The sequence below is a fragment of the Stegodyphus dumicola genome, chromosome 1, assembly GCF_044657685.1.
Source record: "Stegodyphus dumicola isolate Sdum_Otavi_A_Nest chromosome 1, ASM4465768v1".
Taxonomy (NCBI): Eukaryota; Metazoa; Arthropoda; class Arachnida; order Araneae; family Eresidae; genus Stegodyphus; species Stegodyphus dumicola.
The window spans coordinates 4900992-4926365 of NC_140768.1; the positions used below are offsets into that span (position 1 = coordinate 4900992).

The 25374-nt window shown below is 32.2% G+C and overlaps 1 protein-coding gene across 1 annotated transcript in view; it reads right to left on the reverse strand.

Moving 5' to 3' along the window:
- The window catches only part of LOC118194290 (calcium-activated potassium channel slowpoke-like), a 240720-nt gene that overhangs the window by 54498 nt on the left and 160848 nt on the right, over positions 1–25374 (reverse strand). Inside the window, exons 16-20 of the mRNA XM_035365509.2 lie at positions 17789–17809; positions 14853–14903; positions 12107–12172; positions 5688–5759; positions 273–296 (exon numbers count right to left, since the gene is read on the reverse strand). Of these exons, the coding sequence (XP_035221400.1) occupies positions 273–296; positions 5688–5759; positions 12107–12172; positions 14853–14903; positions 17789–17809 (234 nt within the window). The remainder of the gene's footprint in view (positions 1–272; positions 297–5687; positions 5760–12106; positions 12173–14852; positions 14904–17788; positions 17810–25374) is intronic.

Genomic DNA, 25374 nt, shown 5'->3' on the forward strand with positions numbered 1-25374 from the left:
AGGTACGAAATTTCTTATAATTTAGCAGTGACTTAAAAGTAGGCTGTCTTTTCATCTATACTTTTTAATTTTGCAATTTTCAGTTTACTTTTTTTACGAATGTGTTCATCGAATGAGTTACGGCAAATTGAATTAATCAAATTTGCTTCATAATCTGAAGTTAATGTTGAGAATACCTGTTTTAAAGTTTAAATGAATACAATTTTAAGCATTAAATGTTTACATGCATTGTATAGAGGAAACTAAAACCTTACAATGTATTATATACTTACATTCATTTGGATTTTTTGGTGCGTCTGAAAAAACAAAAAGAAATTTTCTTAATTCAATTTCTGCAATACTGCAAAATACTCTACATTGTTAGAACATTAAGATGATAATTATTTAAGAATTAGTTAAATTAATTATTTATTTAAGAATTAGTTAAATTAGCTTTCTTCCGTTCAGTGGAATCATTTCATTAATGACTGGGAGATCACACTCCAGTGTGAAAATCACATTGTAGGCAAATGTTTCACCTTAACAAATAATATATTAGAATTTATTACAATATAGTGTTCAAAGATAGATGTGCAAGTGTACTATTACTAAAGCGAAAAAAAAGCCTGCATTTCATATTATTCAGTATCATTTTTGTTGACGTAATGCCCAGTGTAGTTGTATTTTTCCAAGCACAGCATGGAATTAAATAAAGGGAATTTTACATCATTTATCGAACAGAAACTGGATAGAACAGTATTTATTCACTGAAATGGGAAAGGCATTGTTCGCTGTAAAATAAATATTTAATGGCATTTAAATGTAGCAACAGAGTCTATAAACATTCAGTGGGTCAAAAAAGCTGAATCAGGCAAAATTATGAATAAAAAATAAAAGTTGTTCAACGTAAAAATTTGTGCAAATAATGATGAAACTATAGATGACTGCAATTTATTGGAGCTAGTCCAATACTGTCACAAGTTGAACTACTTTTATTTATTTTAAACTGAATAAGGTTATTTTCCTCAAGTATTTAAAATCACATAATAATAATGTCTGTTAATAACAAATTTTATTGATGCTAAATGGGAATTAATCATATGTATTCTTTCAAATGTTGCAAAAATTATTCGGCCATAATTGTTCAGTAGGATAGAATCATAAATTCCTCTCTGTCAAAGATGTCAGAATAATGAATGTGTCACCCATAAACGGTAACTGCTTCATAAAGAAAATAAACTTGTGCATTCAAACTGCAGAAGGTTATTTTCCTCAAGTATTCATTACAGGAACTATTCCGCCATAAATGTTCAATTGGATAGAATCATAAATTCATCTCTGTCAAAAATGGTAGCATAATGAATGTGTGACCCGTAAATAGTAACTGCATAAGATTTGCGTAAGGAAAATAACCTTATGCACTTAAGCTGCATTAGGTCATTTTCCTCAAGTATTTGCTACAGGAACTATTCAGCCATAATTATTCAAAAGGATAGAATCACAAGTTTCTCTCTGTCAAAAATGGCAGAATAATAAATGTGCGACCCATAAATGGTAACTGCACAAAGGTTTAAATAAGGAAAATAATGTTATACATTTAAACTGCATAAGGTTTATTTTCCTTAAGTATTTATTACATTACTTTTCGGTCTTCTTTGCCTGCCTGACTTTACACTAGTACCAGAAATTTGTGAATTACTCTGTATATTATGTGGGCGTACACATACATTATTTAAATTGTATTCTGAATCAGCAGTTTTGTAAATTATTTTGCATAACAAATACAGTAAAATGGATAAAAATACCTGTGATCGATATTGCTCTGTGAATTGCCAAGGTCGTGTCTGAACAGCCATCATGTATACCTTGCACACACACACGAAAAGAAGGGACAGTTCTGTATTCCGTTCTACTGGACCGATTGTCGAAATTTAACTTGCGTTCGTTTTCCTTGTCTCGAAAGCGCGACTTAGAATATATATTAGACTTATATAGCATTATTCTAACCTAAGTATTTTGACACAAAATGAATTTTTTTGAAATATCATACCAATAGTTTTCTATATTTCGATTCCACGACTCGAATTATGCCTAGATATTAAAGTTTGTAATTTTTTGTGAGAAATCTATGAAGAAATTTAAAAATTTATCTTGGCGCATTTTTTTCAGTTTGCGCCAAGAATAATTCACTCGGCGAACTTCTTAATTTATAAGCAACCTATTTTCCTTTCCTTTTTATCATTGTATACGAGCGGAAAAAATTTTCATCGTTCATACTTTCAAATAATTTTAACAAAGTGCGTAAACCACATCCACCGTTTTGAAGTTTACGCATATCTTCGAAAATTTTGAATTAAGAAAACCCTCTGATTTTTTGCAGGTATGCATAGAAAGATACTTACTTTAAGATAATGGTAAAAATTTTATAGGTTATAATTTATAATTCAAAACGTTTTTCGAAAAAATTATAAAAATTATTTAAAAATATAAATTTTAAAAATATAAATTTTAAAAATAAATCATTAAAAATGGGCGAATTTCATTTAGAATGAACTTAAATTTCAAAATGTGAAAGGAAGAATGAAGTAAGATTAACAAAAAAGAAGATATTAATAAATATATACCAAATTCCAATTAACATGGAAGAACTAAAACTTTGAGAACTACTTTTTTTAAAAATTACTCATGTCATTTTTACAAAACTTGGCAGTTTAGCATAATTTGAGTCGTAGAATCGAAATATGAAAAAAATTCGGTATGTTATTTCAGAAAAGTCCAATTTTATGTACAAATTCCTATGTTAGAACAATGCTATTTTTAAACCTAGCATATATTTTAAATCGCGCTTTCGAGACATAGAAAACGCAAGTTAAATTTCGACAATCGTTCCAAGGTATAGAACTTAATTTTTTTTTTTTTTTTTTCTTTTTTTTTTGTGCAAGGTGTACATAATGTAGTTTAGATCAAGTCTTCTTTAGGCAGATTTTACCCTAACTCGTTAAAGGGAGTGAATAAAAATTTTATGTTTGGAGGAGGGTTTATGTGTGCTATTTCGTATTAATGAGACTTTAAGATCGTTTTGTAAGCTCTCTTTAAAAACATCTTGTAGCTTTTATACCAGCTTATTATTCTATGTAGCAGATTCATAAGATATCACAATCTTTTCTGCGAGATCGAAATGTACAACATACCGGCAATTACGTTTTCGTTGCCTGGATTTCACATCTACTTCTGAAATTTCAATTTTACGAGTTGTAAACACTTAGTATACATGTTCAAAGCATTGCCAGTTGATTAATGAATCAAGATTTAAACTTTCAATTCGTTTTCTACAGAACTTTAGTTCAGTTACAGTGGAACTGCAGATATCTGGAATTCTAATTAACCGGATCGCATGTTCTTGTTTCGAGGCTAGGTATAATTAAGTTTCTTGTTATGTTATCTATGAGATTTTAACGTTTCCGTTCATTTAGTTCTGTGTATAAATACGACAGCACAAAGCACTAACATTTTAAGAAGATTTTAAATTAATTTACATGAATGTATGAGTATGTTTATAGAGCGTCTGTTTGTTTAATCCAAGACACATTTTTAAAGCATACGAAGGTCTCTTTTGCAACTCTTTCTACGTAATAATACTCAACATACAGTGGTGGCCAAAATTGTGGACACTTTTGGAAATTTTTATGTTTTTGAACTTTGTATGCTTATAGAAAACGTAACGTTTCACATAATGCAAACTTGTATAGATCATTTTAAAGAGAATTTATTACTGAATTCAATACAAAACTCAAAATTCAATTATTTGCAATACAAAAAAAGTTAAACGATAATACTTATCGATATACATTAGATAGTGATGATTGCAGTGAGTTATCAGTACTTAGTAGGGTACCCTTTATTTGTGATTACAGCTTCACATCGACGTTTCATTGAGCTGACAAGAGTTTTAAGCTCTTCTTTCGTTATTACATGATGCCAGGAAACAATTATAGCCTCAATTAGTTCCCTTTTACTTGATGGGCGCCTCATTCGGACAAGAGTTTTCGAACGGTGCCACAAATTTTCGATAGGATTGAGGTCAGGACTGTTTCCTGGCCATGACAACAATTTAATGCTCTTTGTACGAAACCACTCTTTCGATATTTTGGCCGTGTGGCAAGGAGCAGAATCATGCTGAAAAATAAACGAAGCATTGTTGGGAAAGAGATCTCTGATGGAAGGTAGAAGTTTTGGTTCTAGAATAGTGTCAATGTATTTTCTGGCATTCAGTGTCCCATCCATGACATGAAGGCGACCAATACCATCTGCTGACATGCATGACCAAATCATAACACTAACTGGGTTCTTCACAGTTGCTTGAATGCAGTCAGGATGTAGCTCTTCTCCTATTCTACATCTTACATATTTTCGCCCATCACTACCGAATAATGATATCTTAGTTTTATCACTCCATATAACTTGTGACCACTGATCATCTGTCCAATTAATGTGTTCCTTTGCCCACTGTAGCTTTTTTTTTTTCGTTGCTGAAAATTAAGATAAGGCTTTTTTCGTGGAATTCTACCTCTCAGTGCAACATCTGTTAATCTTCTCCTGATTGTTCTTGATCTGACAGAAACGCCAGCATCATTCAGATCACTTCTGATGGCCGCTGATGACATTTTTCTATTTTGGAGACATAGTCTTTTTATTCCTCTGTAATCAATAGATGTGGCGCACCTTTTTGGGCCTTTTCCTTCTTTGATTTTTATTGAATTTGTCTCCTGATATCGTAAACAAATCTTTCGCACTCCAGATGTAGTCACTGAACCACCCACCTGTCTTGCAATTTCAGCATAGGAAAGACCACTTTCTCGTAACACAATATTACATCTCTTTCTAGGTGTCCAATCTACTCTTTTATTTGATGTCATTGCTTCTTGACTAAATATTAAAAATTTTTACAAAAATTCCTACTTGTAATTGCAGTGTATAAGAAACAGGTCCTCCTTCTACAGTACAAAGCAAAACAATGAATTGTTTCAAGTGTAAACATGAGGTCAGCTTCTACTGGCAGTTACTAACATTTGATTGGTTCTCAGAACAAGAACAGTGATTGGCTAGGAAGGCTAGACATTACAAACCACTTCATAACTGTGTTTTTTATTTATATTAAGTACGTATTGCAAATAATTGAATTTTGTGTTTTGTATTGAATTCAGTAATAAATTCTCTTTAAAATGATATATACAAGTTTGTATTTTACGAAACGTAACATTTTCTATAAGCATACAAAGTTCAAAAACATAAACATTTCCAAAAGTGTCCACTATTTTGGCCACCACTGTAAACGGCAGTTAATTATTTTCGATTAACCATCTGGTGTCCGTTTCTTTGTACAATATTTTTCATTCTTGTTGTTATAAATTATAATGTTTTTAAATTGTATTATGGGTGAATCAAAATATAAAATTATTTCATTTGCATTAGAGTGAATGCACTTTGATTGCAGAAAAATACAATTCAGTTATCCGAATAAGCTGTGGTCCCAGCTATCCGGAGAGGTCTGCTTACAGAAGCCCTGTAAAGCGACATATATTTAATGAATTAAAAAGAGTTCTGATTCCCATCGTGAGTTATTCTGTTATCTTGAGGCGTCCTGATTTATCGTGCTATCATTAAAAATATCCATTTACAGATCTTCCAATGAGTTTGAAATTACTTACCTCTTAGTTTCACCCTCTTGGGTATTTCTGGAGGCGTGAAAGTTGGGAATGTAGAGTTGTGAACACTCTCATCTAAAGCAAACAGAGCAAAATATTAGTAGGCACATAATAATGGAGGCGTTCCAAGGACACACAGAGCGCCATGAGAAAAAGACATCGAAGCACACACCGAATAAGCAGAGAAGCAGCCAGGGGGACACAAACATTCTTTCCGGGAAAATTATATCCATGACAGCATTACATTAGCCAATAAAAATGCCGGCCGTGCAAGCAAACACAGAAAGCATTTTCTGTAGGTAAGAGCTAAATACGAACGACACCAAGATGACTAAAGTAGAGGGATGTAAAAATATCCTTCGAGAGGGTAATAATAAATATTCCAAAATAAAAATAAAAATAGCAAAATAAGAAGAAACATTCAGTTAAAGAAACAGCAAACGCGCAAAATGCTTTATCAGAATCATAGTTGTTTATCCAAACGCGTATGATTACGTATCTTTATTTTCATACTTTGTGCAAGGCCTTACCTATCGAAGTAGAAATCAAAACATTATTTTGTACGTTGATCTCAAACAGTGATTCAGTTTTTATGTAATTTCAGTGAGGTATTATTTTGTTGATTTTTAGTTATTGTTGCTTAACCCTTTGTTGCATACAAATAATTTAGAGAAGTTAAACGAAAATGTTTATATTTTTTTCTACTTAAAATAACCTTAGTAATAATAAAAAAAATAATTTTATTCAAATTTCGTTTTAAATGATTGCTACAGTTGGTTCACTACAGTGGACGGTATGCATATACGTACATGCATACAAATCTCTTCCCCACGATTGACGGTCATTGTATTTGAAATCATTACCTGCCTTGTTTGCAGCGATCATTACCATCTTCTAAATGGTAAATCTACAACTGACTTGTGCATACAGATCCCCCCACAATACCTTCATTTCGTCGATTGGGATTGAATTCATTTTGTCACGATTTTGTAACCTGTACCTATTGGATTCAAATGTCAAATGTTCTAGAAATTCCTTGCCAAACATAAACATTTCCAGTGGTGTTTTCGCTGGATAAGCAGTCCATTTTGGTTTAAATTAACTCTTTTCGGTAGATCGTTATCTACCCACTCAACAATTTTCTCAAACTGACATTTAAAATAAAATGTCTAAAATGACTAATTATGAATAAAAAATGGCATTATAAGAAAATGTAAGCCATATTATATAATGTTTACTATGAGAAATAGTACTAACTTGGAAACAGAAGTATCAGCCATTTTCCAAATAGGCAATGCTTCACTTAGTGATGCTATACAGGCATTTATGATCGACAGTGGAAAGTTCTAGTAATATAGAATGAATAAACACAGGAATGGAATCTGTTACGGCATTTACAGAAGAATAAACAAATTTAAACTTTTGTCTACTAGAGTGGACATGATGCAACAAAGGGTTAATACTAGTCATTTAGAAGGTTCTCAGATTTATCTTATTTTTCCAAGCAGTTAACCATCAAACAGCACATGCTGTAAATAACTAAAATACTAAATAAAAAGTATTTGAGAGAATTTCTTTTTTGTGTTCGACTGTATTCGTTTTGGATGCTGGTAGAATTTAAAAGAAAGGAATTGACAGATTTTAATTTATGCAAGGTGATTTCTGTTTAATTCAGATTTACTTATCAAGAATTTTAATGGAGAAATTTTGCGTCCCTACAGATGGCAGATTCAGAGGTGAAATTTTAACTATATTTAACAAACACTGAAGTGTTTGATTTGCCCGAAAGCCGTAGCGCCTCTGCGTGTTTTTTTTTTTTTTTTTTTTTTTTTTTTTTTTTAAGTTTTGTAATCCACGTGACCATCTAGTTTTGCAAACTCATGCTAATGTTAAACGTTTGTATGACGAAATAACTTATAGTAAGAAAGCAGTAAAAAATTTAAATATCGTACGTGATTAGCTTGGCTCCCTATAAAGTATATACAGGAAATGCGAATTTGTCCAAAATAAAGGAAATTTAAAATAACGAACTAGCTGCATGTATCCTTTACATTATGCACGTTGCATTATGATTTTGTTCTAGATGAGCATCATTCATACAAATTAAAACTATGAATTGTTTTACTTGAGTTAAATAACATGCAGTTTTTGTTTACATATATTTTGATCTTATGCAGTCATGTTTTATTATACACTAAAGAGCTTGTAGAATCCGAAGTCAGTTTTTTCAAAATAAACTTTTTTAGTGACTTAAAATGTTCTTCTGTGGCATTTAACCTATTTTGTGGATCCTCAAAATTATTATTAACTTCAATATTCATTGCATTTAATTAGAATTAAAAAGATTACTAACTCTTCATAAAAGTCAGACTTAATTGTTAAATTCACGATACAAAATTTTTAAGTCTCGAGATTTGCATCGATGCCTTAGAGTAGGGTATGGCTTTTACGAATGAACGAGGAAAAAAGGCAAAGAATTTCCAAACAAGAACGAAAATGAACAGTATTCAGATTGCAACATAAATAGGATTTTGTTTCCTACCGCTTTCTCCACTTTTCCACATCAAATTTAATTACTTTGCATTGTGGCTTAACATTCTTCTGTTTTAATGTGCTTTCTTTAGCAGTAAATTCCATTCTGTTTACCGTTACATTCTTCAGATATGCTTTTAATGTATTTCACTGAACTTTGCGTTTTGAAAGCAAATAGCTTCACATTAGCATAATAATTCGCTGAAACGAATCAGAAATTACGTAATAATAAATGTAAATAGCAAAGTCAAAAAGATATAATATAATCAATATTCTTTTAACGTTTTCATTTTTGAGCTTATAATGAAATTCTCCCTCAAATATAATCGATAACATTTTTAAAAATATTTTCTCTTAATTTTCTGATGTTGAATCGTCTAACACATTTTATATTTCAGAATTTATACTTTAAAGTTCAGACGATTAATCATAAACTGTAATGAAAGAATATCCAGAAAATCTGCTTCCAAAACGCATTTCGGATTTCAGTGATGGTTCTCTGAGTTCAAGGCATTCATAAATAATCATTTTTTTTATTGAAATTACAATGGACCTGTGATGTTTAATACGGATGCTTCTGAATTTCGCTTGAGAGCACTGGATAAGAACGTTGGTATATTGGTATATTTAATTATGGCAAAGCACACGAGGGCTATCTGCCTAAAGGGAGGGATGCCTTTCGTGGAGGACTTTCTAAGGGAAACTGGCTCGTATACACGTTACACATGGGAAAAACCACGAAAACGCTCATGCAGCCAGCCCGTTCGCGGGATTCGAACCTCAGACCGAACTACCAGTGTTCAGCGTCTTTACCGCTCGGCCGCTGGTGGGCCTGGATAAGAACGAAAGAATAATGAATTGTATTAACTTTAAAACTGTGTAATAAATGTTTATGTTCTAACAGAATGTTGATTTTAAAAATTAAATATTAGAATCTAATAGATTAGATGATACAGTTACAAAAGAAAACACACTTATGAAACAAATTTTTTGTTTTTGAAACGAGCAAGAAAATTCAAAATAACAATGCTTTGAGTCCTTTAAGTACGCTATTTCCGTATAATGAAAGCATTAAACCAATTTTAGGAGCTCGAAGTCGTAATTCAAAAACCAGTTATTTGCTTTAAACTGCAGTTATGTCTGAAAAGTGTTTAGAAATTCTTTAGACTTAAGTTTTCAGTAAGCGCTAGAATCCTATTCGTTGGAAATAAAGGCCATAAATACAAAAGCAGTTTGTTGTTAATCGATGATGCCTAAGATCGTTTACTTATTTTTGACATTAAAAAACACGTTGCTCATTACAATAAGCAAATAAATCATTTAAACTCTTTAGTCGAAGCGATACTATGCTACATTTAATTACAGAAAACAATCTCACATATGAACTATGCTGATTCTTGAAGTTCAGCAAAATGAATTGCTTCATACTATATATGTGTATTTTTTATATTATAAAGGTGTTTTATTAGCCCAAAGGTGCAATTTGTCCAGAATGGCTATTAATTTCCTCTTGGTATTTTGCTTGATTCACTATAAACGGCGAATCACTTTTTAAATTGTTGCCACCAAATATTATACCCCTGTATAATACAGGGGTCATCCTTCTCCTGATTTTTTTTAAGTGAAAATATATCGATGTGTACATGGACAAAGTCAAGGGAGTGCGCAATTCTCTGATGTTTTTTGAAGTGAAAATCGTAGATCGATGTGCACATGGACACCAGGTTTGTGCAATTCTTTGACTTGTTATTTTGGTTTTGTGTAGCGGCCATTTTGAAATTGTGCCTTGCTTGCCAATCCCCCAAAATCGCCAATTTTTGCCAAGGGGCACTCTTAAATATATTTTTACCCAACAATCTTGTAACTAAAAGATATGTGATGTTTGCCAGTCTATGTATGCCAAACTGCAGAACTGTAGGCCATTTTATTCGTCTAATTCTGGGGATTGCGGACGATTGAGAAATGCCATACTTCCCACTTGTTTCGTTTTCATTCTTCATCACCCTGAAAATTTCGTATTTTTGTGGCGATTGTGGTCGGGAAATTCGATAACATTCCGAGTGAGGTCTTTTTGGAAGATATAAAATGATTAACAATATGCGATGGGCAATGTAATCCTCCACTTTGTAAAATATTTGAACACCTTTTTTGGTTCACATGGCAAAGTTGCATGTTTGGTCCTATTAGATTGAGTTCCATCATTTGAGAAGTAAAAGCCACGGAGAAGATTTAGGACACATTAGATATTCACACATTTGATATTCAAAAACCAACGGTGGGCTTTCACTTTGTTATTAGTGTTAGTGTATCTACTGGATGTTCCCAAAAAAGATAAGAAAAATTCCTATCGCATTACCTTTCATTAAGATGAAGCACTACAATATTTTGCAACGGTTATGCAAGTTTAGTTTAACATCAACTTTTTAAGAGGGTGTATTGTCTAACATAGATTCATTTCTTAGCTCCAAACAGCTTAGACCTTAAGATGCAACAACACGCCGAACAAATATTAATTTCAAAGTCAAACAACAAACGTTAGAAAAAAGGAACCACAGAAGTCTTCTGTTGCCCAACATTGTTGGTCCGAAAATCACACTTTCAATTTTTCTGCTGCCAAAATTATTCAAAATAACATCTTGCCCAACATTGTTGGTCCGAAAATCACACTTTCAATTTTTCTGCTGCCAAAATTATTCAAAATAACATCTTCCATTTGTGAATTGTATTTTCTAGAGTCATTTCACATTCAAAAATTTTTTTCTGTTCTAGTTAACGACCCTAATTCCAATACATCTTTGCCTTCAGCCTTTAAAGAGATGATGTTTTAGTTCTGGTTTCATGAACAGATGGCGCCAGTGGCTTATCTTCTGTCCAGGCTTTCTTATCTTATCTAATCATTATATCTTATCTCGTTCATTTGCGCTTTTTCAGCTGACGATGATGGTTCGGTAAAACCATCGAAACTAGTGCTTTGAAAATATAACGCTGATTTTTGTTGTTTGACTTTTAAATTAATAAGCTTAGACCTTATTTATTATATTTTATTAGTTCTTTTTAGGTCGCTTAAAAACATATAACTTTAGAGATAAATTTAGGATCTTGTCCATCTGACGGAAAGAGTCACAGCAGCAAATTCAGGTATCAACTCCAGCATTCTTTCTCACGTGTAGATCAACTTTTTCAATACATGTCTGAAGTTGATTGCGCACACATCGAAACATTACAAGTTTTCAGAAGGAGTAGCATCTATTTATTTCAATAAAAATATTTTAACGTTAATTGCTACATAAATTAACATCGAGTTCTGTCATTAAAATTGTCGCACTCCCTGTATTTTCCTTATAACAATATTAAGTTCATAACTTTTTGTAACAATATTTAAGAATGATAATTTTGAACTGTGGAGAGATAATTTATGTCAAAAAAGCGAAGTGCAACATTTCAAACAAATGCTACAATCTGAGTTTACATAAAATCCTACCCATCTAGAAAATGAAAACTAAGAACTAAAATTGGTGTGCGAAAAGTCATACCCTACTTAATTCACGAAGGAAAAATAATTAAAAAACAACTTACCGAGCCATTCATAATAATAATAAAGTCTTGAAATATGTGTAATTTATTGTACCAAATTTGAGACCATGTTTGCATTTTGTAATCTGTCTTGAACACAAAGTAAACTATGCGATACTTCTTAAAAAATTTAGGCAGAGATTGAATAGAAGTAGGGAGAAAGTAGTTGTTCTCTATTTGCAACGTGAGTTATGGGAAAGAATAGTTTAATATCAATTTGTAAATCAAAAATTGTGATTCGCGCAGAAGTGCAGAGAAAACATACAAACTGGCGTGCACACGGCAAGCAAATGTAAGCTATTTCGAATTGAACCTACTATGGTCCGAATCGGATACTTCAGCCTCAATATCAACTGCACTTCCAGTTCTTGAGATAAAAAATTCTGTGGAGATTCATATTCTATCTGTTAGTTTTATATGTAATTTTTTATTATTTCTATAACATATATATCTAGAAACATCTAAAATAAATCTAAAATTTAAATAATTTCAAAATATTATTTCAGTTGCAAAAATACAGAGAAAAAGAGATTTAAGAGCGTAACAGGCTTAAAAATTTCGTAAAATAATAAAGCATTAGTAAAGCAGAAAAACGCGTGCTGCAATTCTGATAGAAAAAAAAGACGAAAAACAGAACAGATCTAAAGCGTGAAATATTATAAAAAGTTCTAAAGCATAATGATTTCGAACAGTATGAATTAAGAGTTTAATATTATAGTGCATGTTAGATATTGTTAATATACATATTTTCAAAGTATTGCTTAAAACTATTAAGAAATATTGATTTACATTTAGGTTAATCGAGTGACACCTAAAACATAACCATTCTTTAAACTACAACAATTTGTAAAAGATTTCATTTTGCGAAAAGTTATTTAAAAGTATCCTCCAATTACATCTTATCTAAATTATAATTATTACATAGTATTATAAATTATCCTAATAGAACATGCAAAGATTAGTTTAACATAATGATTAATGTGCTGGTTGTTGGGGACTACGATGCAGGGAGGAATCGGTATTCAAATCGTCACTGCATTCACACTCACAACAACATTTAAACCAACATGCATTAAACTAAACGATGAAGGACGAATTCTTAATTTCGCGTGAAAAAATTTCCATCCTTTTGGTGGAGGTTAACTATTAAATCTTTTATAATAAGACATGGATATGAAATACAACAGCCAAGCATTAAAAAAACTAACTACCTATGAAACATTATTATAAAGTGTGTGAAAGCATGCGACATCAACCAACTAATAAAGTCCACAGTGGTGGCTCTGATTCATAACATTTTCACTTATTAGGATATTGCATCCAGTTTTTTTTTAAACAAATCCGTAGATTTTGTCCCATTTTATATTTTGAAAACTTTCCGAAGCGTCCTTTCGAGATAATTGAAATTTTTCCAGCGATATCAACAGCTATACTTTTATTACTAGTGACAAAAACCGATATTTTTTTCGTTCGTATCACTTAACGGGTTTGTTGATTTAGACATGATAATATAACTTCTTATTAGATTAATAAATATTTGTAGTTATCTTTTTTACTGAAGCAGTTATCTAAAACAGGAGTTCTGCGACATTACACTAGTCATTTAAAAAGTGTTGCAGTACTGCATGACATTCATTCACATCTTTAGTGACATGACATTCGTGCCACTTTATTATGTTTCATTCACGTCACTCTTCTCTATGACGTTATATCGAAGTCGCCATGTGACGTTACATGAATGTCGCAGTGTGACCTCACAGCAATGTCACAGTGTAGCTTCAGAACAATGTAGCAGCATGACTACGCATTAACGTCACAATGTGACTTCACATTAACGTCACAATTCGACATCACATAAACGTTGCAGTGTGACATCATACAAACATCACAGTGTGACGTAAAGAAAAGCGGGCATTAAGCTATGCCTACAACATCATTGAGATCGTCACATTGCGACGCATTTGCAATGTCACAGCAACGTCGTTGTACTGTTGTGATACATATATATAAAGATTAATTTTAATTTATCAAACGTTGATTTAGACATGATAATATAACTTATAACGAATGTCATGTCACTAAAGATGTGAATGAATGTCATGCAGTACTGCAACACTTTTTAAATGACTAGTGTAATGTCGCAGAACTCCTGTTTTAGATAACTGCTTCAGTAAAAAAGATAACTACAAATATTTATTAATCTAATAAGAAGATAACTACAAATATTTATTAATCTAATAAGAAGTTATATTATCATGTCGTTGTACTGTTGTGATACATATATATAAAGATTAATTTTAATTTATCTTTATTCGTATAAAGCAAATTTAAAGATAATTAAAAATTAAATTTAAATCATGAAATTTTAATGAGGTACTGCAACAACAAAGTTAAAACGTTAGCGAATGTCAAAACGTTAAGTTAAAAAATTTTTACCAAAATCATCCACTTTGCAAATGCAAGATAAGTTTAATACAGAGAAACAAATAAAAAAAAGAATTCATCTGAATTTTTATAATTAAATAATGCTTGTTAAAATTAGAATGAAATTAAGAAAAATCCATATATATAATTTACATGAAAATAATTACCTTATTATTCGCGAATTAGTTTGCATCATAAACATAAGCATATTTTGAGTTTTTTTTTTTTTTTATTTTTCTTTTGGGAACGAGGTAGAAAGGAGCATAGTTTTAGCTCCATATAAATGTTTGAAGAGGAAACAAATTCTACCGATAACGCCAAATTTTAGTAATTTAGATTACAGTATTATTGTTGTTAGCCGGCTTCGAGACGCTGTGATTTCATTTACCAGAAATTCACTTCTTTACAAATTAAAAAAGTATTTTTTTTTAATAATTATATTTCTTCTACATCGTTTGATGAGCATACGCTTTTACTTTTATTATTAAATCTAAGTTTGAAAGTCGCTCCAGTTTAAAAAGAGCCACCACTGGGGGTAGATTTCGATAACCATCCAATACAACAATAACAACATCAACAACATCAAGAACAGCTGAAGTGCCGAGAAAAAAAAAAAAGACTTAAAAGAGAAGAACGTACTTGCCCGTCCAACAACTTGGACAGCTCTGACACCTTTCTTAAACAGCGCCACTGTAGCGAAAATAACACAGTAACAGTTTCCATTAACAAAGAAGAAAAAAAGAAGTTTTGTGTTTTAAAAGGCTTACCATCATTAATTGAATAGAGAATCACAATGTAGACGGAAGGTTTTCAACAAATTAATAGCTATTTCTCATTGTGTACTTCAATTTTTCTGTAGAAAAGAATGCTTTTTCATTGAGAATTTGTTTTTAAAAATTTATTCAATATTTGTATTTTTGATACAATACTTGCATTTTGGAGGGGCGGTACAAATACTTAACTATTATTCTTCCTCTTTCAGAAACCTGCTTTGAAACAGGTTCACATATTTATTTCTTGATTGCAAATTTTAGTGTTAAAATTTCTTTTAAATGAATGTAATTAATTTTCCAATTAATGCAGTTGCGATCCCCTTTTCATATATTAAATTCGCGCATAGGAATTTCATAATCAGTTGTTAGACAGAATCAATGAGTGAAATAGGATGAAATGTAAAAGGTGCTCTAATTGCGGTTACAGCCGAAAACATCGCGGCAAAAACATACCGCACGAAAATGCGGAGAAAACAAAGCAAGGCGAAAACGTCATGGTGGGAAAAAAGAAAGCAGAGTGAAAAGGCCGCAATTCTAAAACACCGTGGTACAAAATATCGTTGTCGAAAATGAAGCGATTCAAAAACTTCGCAGTTTAAAAACATCGTTGTAGAAAATGTGGTAAAAATTAAAGCACCTACAAATCATCGCACATATGCGTTTTTCAGGTTTTAAAAGTTGTAAATGCGTATTTGCATAAAGATTTGAAAGTGTAAGAAATGTTAACAACACTTTAAGAATAAACGGAAACAAAACAAGATATAATTTTCACCAAAACAATATAATTATCACCAAAACAATATCAGATTAACAAACGTGAAAGAAAGTAATCTGATAATTAACTAAGCAATTTTTATGGAGGTTACCGCATGCAGTTACTCATCTTCCTTTTTCAAACATTTTTAGGCTGTATTTTTCACGAAAAATTATGAGTAAAACTTTATAAAAATATTTATTTATTAATGACCTTTGTTAATTAACTATGTTAATTAAAAATTATATTAAGTGCTATAAGTTGCATTAATTTTCTACTGATTTTCAATTTTTAAATGCTTAAGTTTCTTCTTACTTTTTCAGCAAAAATTTATTACTTCATTAAAAAATATTAAATATTCTTGAATATGAAGTTAAAATATCTCTCTTTCTTTTTTGCGCTCCCAAATCATTATGCTAAAATGCATTTATAGCTTTTAATACTCGAAAAACGCATGTGTGCGATGTTATCGTCATGCGATGATTTGTAGGTACTTCATTTTTTACCACGATATTTTCTACGAAGTTGTTTTTAAACTGCGAGGTTTTCGAACGGCTTTATTTTGGGTGACGATAATTCGTATCACGATGTTTTTTAGAGCTGCGATGTTTTCTCTTTGCTTTCTTTTCTCCCACGATATTTTGTACCACGAACTTTTCATCTTGCGTTGTTTTCTCCGCGACGTTTTCGTCCGCGATGTTTTCGGTGGACGACCTAATTAAAATTCATTGTATGTAAGTTCACTAAAATGTGTTTTAAGAATGCATATTAAACCGTTTGCTCATAAAATTAGATTGTTGAATGCCATACATTTTACATTCTTAAAACGCGAGGCTAACTACTTTCTAATGCGTAAATCATGTCTGAAAAAATTGAGTGTTTAAACATAACAACTCCTGTGTTTCTCAGGAGATAGATTCAATTCAAATCCCCCCCATCCCTTTGCAATAACCACGTGACTGCAGTTTAGTCTCAGCTAACTAAGGAACAACCTAGTAACATCCATCACCACCGAATGTCATGTAACTTCACAGAGGTATCAATCTCTAGCTGGCTAGTGTGTTGGTGCAATACATATTCCATTCTCTTTGTGAAGTCTCTAATGTCCGATGAACTTTTAGCTGTTTACCTGTTAACAGATTTCTTACATCTGTTAAGAATAATGACTTTAAACACTTTATTTCTTCATTTTTTGTTCATTTATAGGGCTTTTAGTAGATTTCAATTTTAAATTAAGATATGTTAAACTGGTTAGACAAAACGTAAACTGGTTTATATAAAACACTTTAGATATCTGTAGATAAAAGTAAATATTTTTATCAGAGGTCATTTAACAGAGGAAATTTTCGTCTTGGAGAATTTTCTCAAATTTGTTGAATACTTTCCGTTTACTGACACAAGAAAACAATGGAATCCTTGAAATTCCTTTTGAAAATGATAAGTGATGACATTTGACGATCTTGATGAACTCAAATATTTACATACACACTCACTGACATTGCACACAAACATGTGTTCGGGGTTTCTTTTTTTTTTTTGTGTTTATTATTTATTTATTTATTTTTTTAATATTAGGGAACTTTAACGCAAAGAAAATATTTTAGCACTACAGGGCCAAATCTATCTACTTAAAATAATGCATAAGTGACATAAGTCGTAATCTAAAATTGAAATTTGGTGCCTTAAGAGGGAAATAATAGCAAATACTATAAACTAGTAATAAATATTAGAATTATTCCCCAACAATACAGCCAAATTCTATCTACAACTGAATGCACGTGCTTAGTTTAAACCTAATGCACTAAACTGGCTTTTGACGGTGTTTTTCGACTTCGACAGAATAATTATAGTAAACACAAAATAGAAATAAATAAGAAAAAGCACTATGGCTATTTTGAAACTTGTTACGTTATTGGTAAAAGTTAAGAATTAGCACCTATATTAGTCAGCCAAAGCAAAGATTAAAAAAAGCGTTTAGCAAGTTTCAACCAAAACACTAAAAGGCCAAGTTCAAAGCCACAAAAGAAACTTATAAAAAGCTCAATTACCTTTCTGTTTGGAATCTTTGGCTGCATGTGGGCATAATATGAATGAAAATTATTTAGTCAGTGAGAAAGGTGGTAGTCAAATACATTAAAAAAAGAGAGGAACTTCCACTTGACCAAAAATACAGCACGGAAAGATTAATCGCATTTTGGAGTGTAATTTTAAAGTACAATTTATTTCAACATTTTCAGTGCACTAATGAATAATCATCGAGTTGCATGGATATTCAGTACAGTGAAAGCTTATTTAACCCCTTGGGTACATTTGACGTCTGAGAAACGTCATTCACTTTTTCCCCCTAGGAACGGATGACGTGTCTAAGACGTCAAACCAAAAATTAAACTCTTGGGTACATTAGACGTATGAGAGACGACATTCACTTGTTTTTCCTAGGAGCAGATGACATGTCTAAAACGTTATTCGAGGTTATGCACAATTCTGTTCATTTCATTGTAGCTTGTATCAGTCATAATAGAAGAGGCAATTACTGTATTTCGGTGAACATTATTTGCGATACACTGCCCCATTATATCAAAAACTAGAAATATATTTTATGATAGTGATAGCGAAAGTGACTTTGAGAAATCTAAAGAAGGATTGTTTAGTGATCCTGAAATTGACAATTACAATGAAATACAAAGCGAAGGTGATGAAGACGTTATTGAACTAGAAAATGATGACAATTGTAATATAAAACCAACGTTTCGAAAGATGCACAAGACGTCTATTGAGCAGTGATAGTGAATCTTCTCGTGAACCAGAAAATGATGACAATTCTAATATAAAACCAACGTTTCGAAGACGCACAAGACGTCTATCGAGCAGTGATAGTGAATCTTTTCGTGATCCAGTGTCAGAGGAATGGAATTGGGAAAAAGAAGAAAATGTAGCCGATATAAAACGTTTTTCTGAAATATCTGGAATTAATCCTTTGAGTCTGCGTAGACTAAGTAGTAATCCTACGCCTTTACATGTTTTGAGAGAAGTCTCGAATGAAGATTTTTGGGACACTATAGTAGAGAGACGAATGGATATACCAGACAAGGGATAGAAAAAGAAGGTTGTATAAAAAAAAAGGTGGTTTCCTGCAATTTCTGATGAAATGAAAGCTTATATTGCATTATGCATCTTGATTTCGCAAATGAAGAAGCCAAAAATGCATATGTATTGGTCAAAAAGATATGCATTAAGTACTCCAATTTTTGCCAGCACGATGCCATGCAATAGGTTTTTTGATATATCAAGCTTTCTACATTTTATGGATAATTAAAAGGAAAATAAACATGACAGATTAAGAAAGATTAGATATATAGTGAGTTACCTAAATAATAAATTTTGTTACCATTATACTCCTGATAGTGAAGCAGCTATTGATGAATCGCAACCAAAAATTATATCCGTTCTACATGCAAATATTTTCTCAAATAAATCCGTACCCAAGCGGTTAATCTGATGGCGCAAAAGTGTTCAACATTCGAGATTTCAACGCTTTTTTTTTTCAGATTCTCTTCAAGTACATATCAGAAATTTAATTTTCGATAGATGTTTTAAAGCAAATAATATAGACTGCTGTTATCGCACTGATAGTACGAATAGGATCTATAACATAAATAGAATGAATTTACGGATGGTCCGCTAAAATTTCTAACAGAAGACGCTATCAAATATTTCCAGTTATCTTCGCCTATGAAAGACCAATATTCTTCCAAATGGATTGTAGAGTCGTTAGGATTTTTATTGTTGGAGACGTGGAAAATATGTAGTGTTCTAGCCGGGAGTCAAACCCTGGATCTCTCGAATACGCGTCGAGTATGCTAGCAGTCACACCATAAAGGCATGTGGAAAGGAGGGAGAAAAAAACTTTGTATACTATTTTCTCTTTTAAAGGGCGACTTGGAATTGGGAGCCCAGCTGCCAAATCCTGGTGGTGACAAATTATCTTTCACCACCTTTCAGTTCGTGGCACTTTTAGTTCGAATCATTAGGTTATTTTGAAACAGGAGACGTAAAAATGTAGAATGCCCTCCTAGGGACTCGAATCCTGGACCTCTCGAATACGCGTTGACTATGCTTCTAGTTACAATACGAAGGATGCGGAAAAGAAGGAGAAAATTACATATAGGATAAACTCAATTTCGTTTTTTCTGCTTGATGCACTGATGGAACGGGGAATGTCCAAATGGCATTTCCTCTTAACCCCATGTAATGAGAAGCATTTACATTATCACGCTGCTGATTGCAGTATATATTCATTTGTATAAATCATTTTGATTTTGCATTTGTCTAGGATAATGTTAAGCATCATCAAGTGTAAATATCACTGACAAAGAGAAGGACGCTCTGTCTAGCTGTAATTTTTTCCTTCTGTCAATTATTGATGATATGAAGGCATTTTTAGCAAACTGAAAAATGTCGCAGGAAAACGTTTCCTTTAGGTCATTGTGATAAAAAATGTTGCTGGCAAAGTGAACAAAAATATCATCTTATAGGAAAATCGGTTTCTGATAATTATTGACAAAGGAGGGCATCCATGGAAAGTTACAGGAATTCCTGTAATTGTTGTAAAATTGTTTCTTCAAACGATTAAGCATAGCGTATTATTGTAACTTATTCAGATAAATTAATCCAGTTACTTGGTGTCTACCAAAGCAGAAATAAGCTTTCATATGTACTACATTTATGAATTTCCAAGCCGTTCTTTATATTGAAGCAAATTTTCCGCCATCCGAATGAAATGTTGTATACATCACGAATTTAAATTTTATTGTTTGTTCAAACGAAAATCCTGCATTATATTGGGTCATATAAAAAGCCTCCGCGGTTTTTTGCCACTAGATGGTGTTGATGCCTATATATCCGGCAACATTCACCAGACTATCTCAAAGGAACATCTGCTGAAAAAGTGGCATTCAGCTTCCATTGTGTATGAAGATAGTTTTTTAAATTCGTTGCTCGTGCTAAAGTTATATTGATTTGAAAATGAGTTAAATATCTGAAGAAATACGCTATGTGATGCTTTTTTTATGTAAAAAAGCTGAAAAAGCATGCCGAAACATTTGCAAAGTGTACGATGAGAATGCTGTGAGTGAACAAAGGACCCAGGAGTGGTTTGCTCGATTGCCTTTCGGAAATTTCGGATGTTAAAGATGCACCTCACTTTGGTCGGCCAGTCACTGAAAAAGTCCATGAAATTTTGCAACTGGTAGACCAAGACCGGCACGCAAGCTGTCAGGAAATAACGAAGCAAGCCAGAAAGAGCGACCAAAGAAATGGCCAACTGAAGTTGTGTTGTGTTCTATCATGACAATGCGCGACCACACACATATTTGATGACTGGGAATATATTGATGGAACTTGGTTGGGAAGTTTTGAAGCATCCACCATATAGCCTGGATCTTGCAACGTCTGACTACCATATGTTTCGGCCTCTGCAAAATTCTCTTGATCGTAAAAAATTGGCCGACCGAAGCACCGCTGAAAATCACTTGGCAAAGTTTCTAGAGACATTAGGATTTTTTGAAAGCAGGCAAGATGGAAAATGAGTAATCGCCTTCACCGGGAACCGAAGCACGGAATACTGGCCCAGCGTGCAGAACCACTATACCACTAAGGCACGCTAGGAAAGTGGGAGAAATACCTTATCTTCTTTCTAAAGGGCGACTGGGGTTTTTAGGGGACCCATTCGCCAAATCCTTGGGTGTGAAGAGTCAACATCCACAACCCTTTTTTTAGTTCGGGCGCCACTGTAGAGACATTAGGTTTATTTGGAAGCAGGCAAGAGGAAAAATTAGCAACCGCCTTCGCCGGGAATCGAACCACGGACCTCTGGAATACCGGCCCAGCGTGCAGACCCACTACACCACGAAGGCACGCTAGGAAAGTGGGAGAAATACCTTATAAGGTTTTCGACGATAAACCAGAGAAGTTCTACACCGATGGCATTAGGAAGCTACCAGAAAAATGGCAAAAGTTCATAGATAATAATAATGGCCAATATGTACTTGATTAAAATTGATTTTCAGTAAAGAAAATTTTTTTCAAAAATGCATTAAAAATTCGCGAAGACTTTTTATATGGCCCAATATTTAAAACACGTATCCACATATGATTCTAAAGTGAAAAAAAGCTCATTCTAGGTAATGGTATGAGCTAAGGTTGCTATTTTATTGAGAGAAAAAAAATTTCCTACAATATAGTCAAAATCTATGCTCAGCTTGTTTTAAAAGCAAAATAAATGCTACAGCTGTACTCGGTTATTTTAATTTTGCGCAGTCATTTCTAAGGTATTTGCCTAGACTTGCGAAACTGATTTGAATGTTTTCCAACATTACCTGTAGAAATAAATGCAAATGCAAATACTGAACGGCTGGAAAATTATGAATATTATAAAAAGATCATTCATACTGCATTTTCAGGCTGCTTAATATCTTTGTAACTGTAATAGTTCATAGACAGATTTTATTAACGTTTAGATACCTCGAATATTTAAAGAAGGATATATCAATGACATCAAATATTTTTTTTTCGTCATTGGTGTAGCAGAACTAATTGGATAGAGATTGCGGTTGAATTTAAAATATATAAGTTAAAAGTGTTAAAAATAATGCAAGAAATGCATCACATTCATATTCTTTTTCTCTCTGTTCGAAAGCACTTTAGCTGAAAACGAAACAATCGTTTATGTTAACACAGCTTATTATGTAATTTTCAAAAAGAATGGTATAACACTTTTCAAGAACTTCGGAGACAGAATGTGAAAACAAAACAAAACAAAACAAAATAATAATAATAATAATGTTAATCTTGTCAGAATAAGAAAATTTTCTCTGTGAGGTATTCCTTACTTGTGCATGGGGTAATCAAATAAAAATGAGAATATAAAGTCTTTTTCCCTAGTGTTTATTCTAAGATAAATATCGTGAAGCAAGACACACTGGTCAAATATTAGATATTCTGGTCTTAAAATGGCGAATGACGGGAAAATGCTATAAGCTTTATGAACTGACTGCTCTGTTAATGAGCAGTATGTGAAATTAGAAAAAAGTTACCCTTCAGGTTTGATATTGATATTCAGTTGCTTAAGACCAGAAAGATCATTACTAGATCATTTTCCATTAACTGAAAACTTATCTTATAATAATTTGAAAGATTTGAATTGTTAAATGAGAAAAAATAGGCATGAGACATTTATAAGGCTATATTTGCAGAGACAGCAATAATAATATCAAGGACTCATATAAATTCCCTGAAGTAGCGTAAAAAACAAAAACCAATTTTGTATTCTTGCAAAATAGCGAATTTGCTTGCTGTATTAGCATATGGCTTGCGTATTCATGCTTGCATATAATGATATGCTATATGCCCTAACATCAATCATATCCTATTTTAATGACCACCGTATTTTCATTTCGAGAAGGGTTATCCTTTTTCGTAATTATTAGACTTTTGTTATGCAAATTAATATTAGCTCAAAGCAAGCCATGTTTCTCAGAGTAGCCATACGCATCACTGAAATTAATCACTAACATAATTCAGTAAAATTAATGCATCGAAGACAGATAATCAAAGAACAAACAAATTATCACAAGGAAGTTGCATAGAATTTATTCGTGAATATAAGAAGTGCCTGTACAGTCATCGATAAACATTTTGGCTATCTAAATGTTTCATCTATTACATCAGTCGAAGGGAATGAAATTATCTGTATTACAAGAAGGATAGATGAATGTCTCGTTCTCGTAAGTGACGTTTAGTGACAAGTGAGATATATTTTACTGGGTATTATTTAAGATGATAAAAATTTAATGGCAATATTTTAATTCTGAAACTTGTCATAGAATTTCGGCGAATGGTCCGAACAACGTGTTAATCGTTTGCGTGCTTTACAATTACCTAATTTGCACAAAGAATGTAAGTTAGGCCTAACTTACATTCTTTGTGCAAAATTAGGCCTAATTTGCACAAAGAATGTAAGTGTTTATTATAGTTCTATTGCAACAGCTATTGAAGAATGACAAAATCTCCATAGCGAAGCAATGTTGCTTTAAATAAGGAATTCTTAGTTGTTGTTTAAGCGTCTCTAAATCTCTGGATATGTGAATACTATTTTGATTGCCTTTTGAAAAGAATCTGACTTACATCGAATGCAGAAATTTGATCCTTCATGATCACTGCCTACCTTTGTAAAAAGCTTAAAATATTAGAATTCTCATTTGAGTGAATAAGAGATTTGTGTAATGTGCTGCATTTACGGTTTGAATATCCTACATATGATTCAATATTTTAGTGACAAGAATATGAGCATACATTAGTATAAGACAAAAATAATTTGGCATGAAAGAAATCAGTTTTTACTGTACATCGCATTAAAATATTTAGTATATTCCTTTAAAAAAAAAAGCGAAGAAAATTTACAGAAGAAATACAGAAGTACAAAGATTTGAATATTCTACAAGTTAAATTTATAATTAATGGAACCTATGTTAGCTGCATGATTTTTTTTTACACTCTAGTTGAGGTTCTTGTTAAAACTCTGGATGTCATATACTTGGTCTTCAATCATTTGTGTAGGTACTCAAAAGATTTAGTAAAAATTCTGTACCTTAGTATTTAATGTTTAACTTTTTTCAATATATATATATATATATACTATATGTATACAGATAAGTATTATTAGAAAGAAGAAAACTGGTTCTTTGTTCTCGTGCTTCAATTTACAATATTTTGTTAAACGAGTAGCCTCAGAGTAATTAAAATTTTGTATGTAGGACTGCTATAACATGCAGATGTGCACCTCTCGTTTTGATTGCAGTTGGCCAAATCAAAAGTATATATATATACAAGTACATATATACCCACTCAGTTACTTGACTCCGTGAGATCAGTTTTTTTTTATTCTTATATATTGGTAAATTGCGCATTTTTTTGCTTTAAGAATGATTGAATTATGTTGTTCTTATCTTCCGGTTAAAAGTTTTATGCCTGTAGTTAATCTGCGTGCAATATTTGTAGAATTATCAACAATTTAAAAATCGTTTAAGAGTGGGTAAGCTTAATTTTTTACCATACCAGTCCTATTTGTTTACATTTGAAATTTAGCAGAATAGTGAATATAGTTTTTGCACCTTTAGTGTCTTTTTGCCGAGTGAGGCCAAAAATAAAATTTCAGTTTTGTGCACCGAAAGGTCTGCCTTCTTGCCCGATGGCCGAATTGCTTGTTTTTGCGTAAAAGCTGTAATTTTAATTGTAAAAATTGTTTTAACTATTCTTGGTGTTTTGTGCCGGGTGGCCATAATTAAACTGACAGTGCTCACAGAGTTCTGTAGCGCGATCTATTTGCGAGAATGACGCCACATTTTGTCGGAAGATTAAACAAGACGGGACGAAGGATTCCGCGAAAAAAAATTAGTTCCAAAAGTCACCGCTAGGAGAATATTTGGCGCTGTGTAATAGAAAATAGAGTGTTAACAAATGCAAATTAATACGGAATAAAATTACCTTTTATTATGGATATGCCTTATGGAATATGGATATGCCTTAGAGTACGGTATGGAAAATCTTACGAAAGATTATCAACTTCTATCCGTAC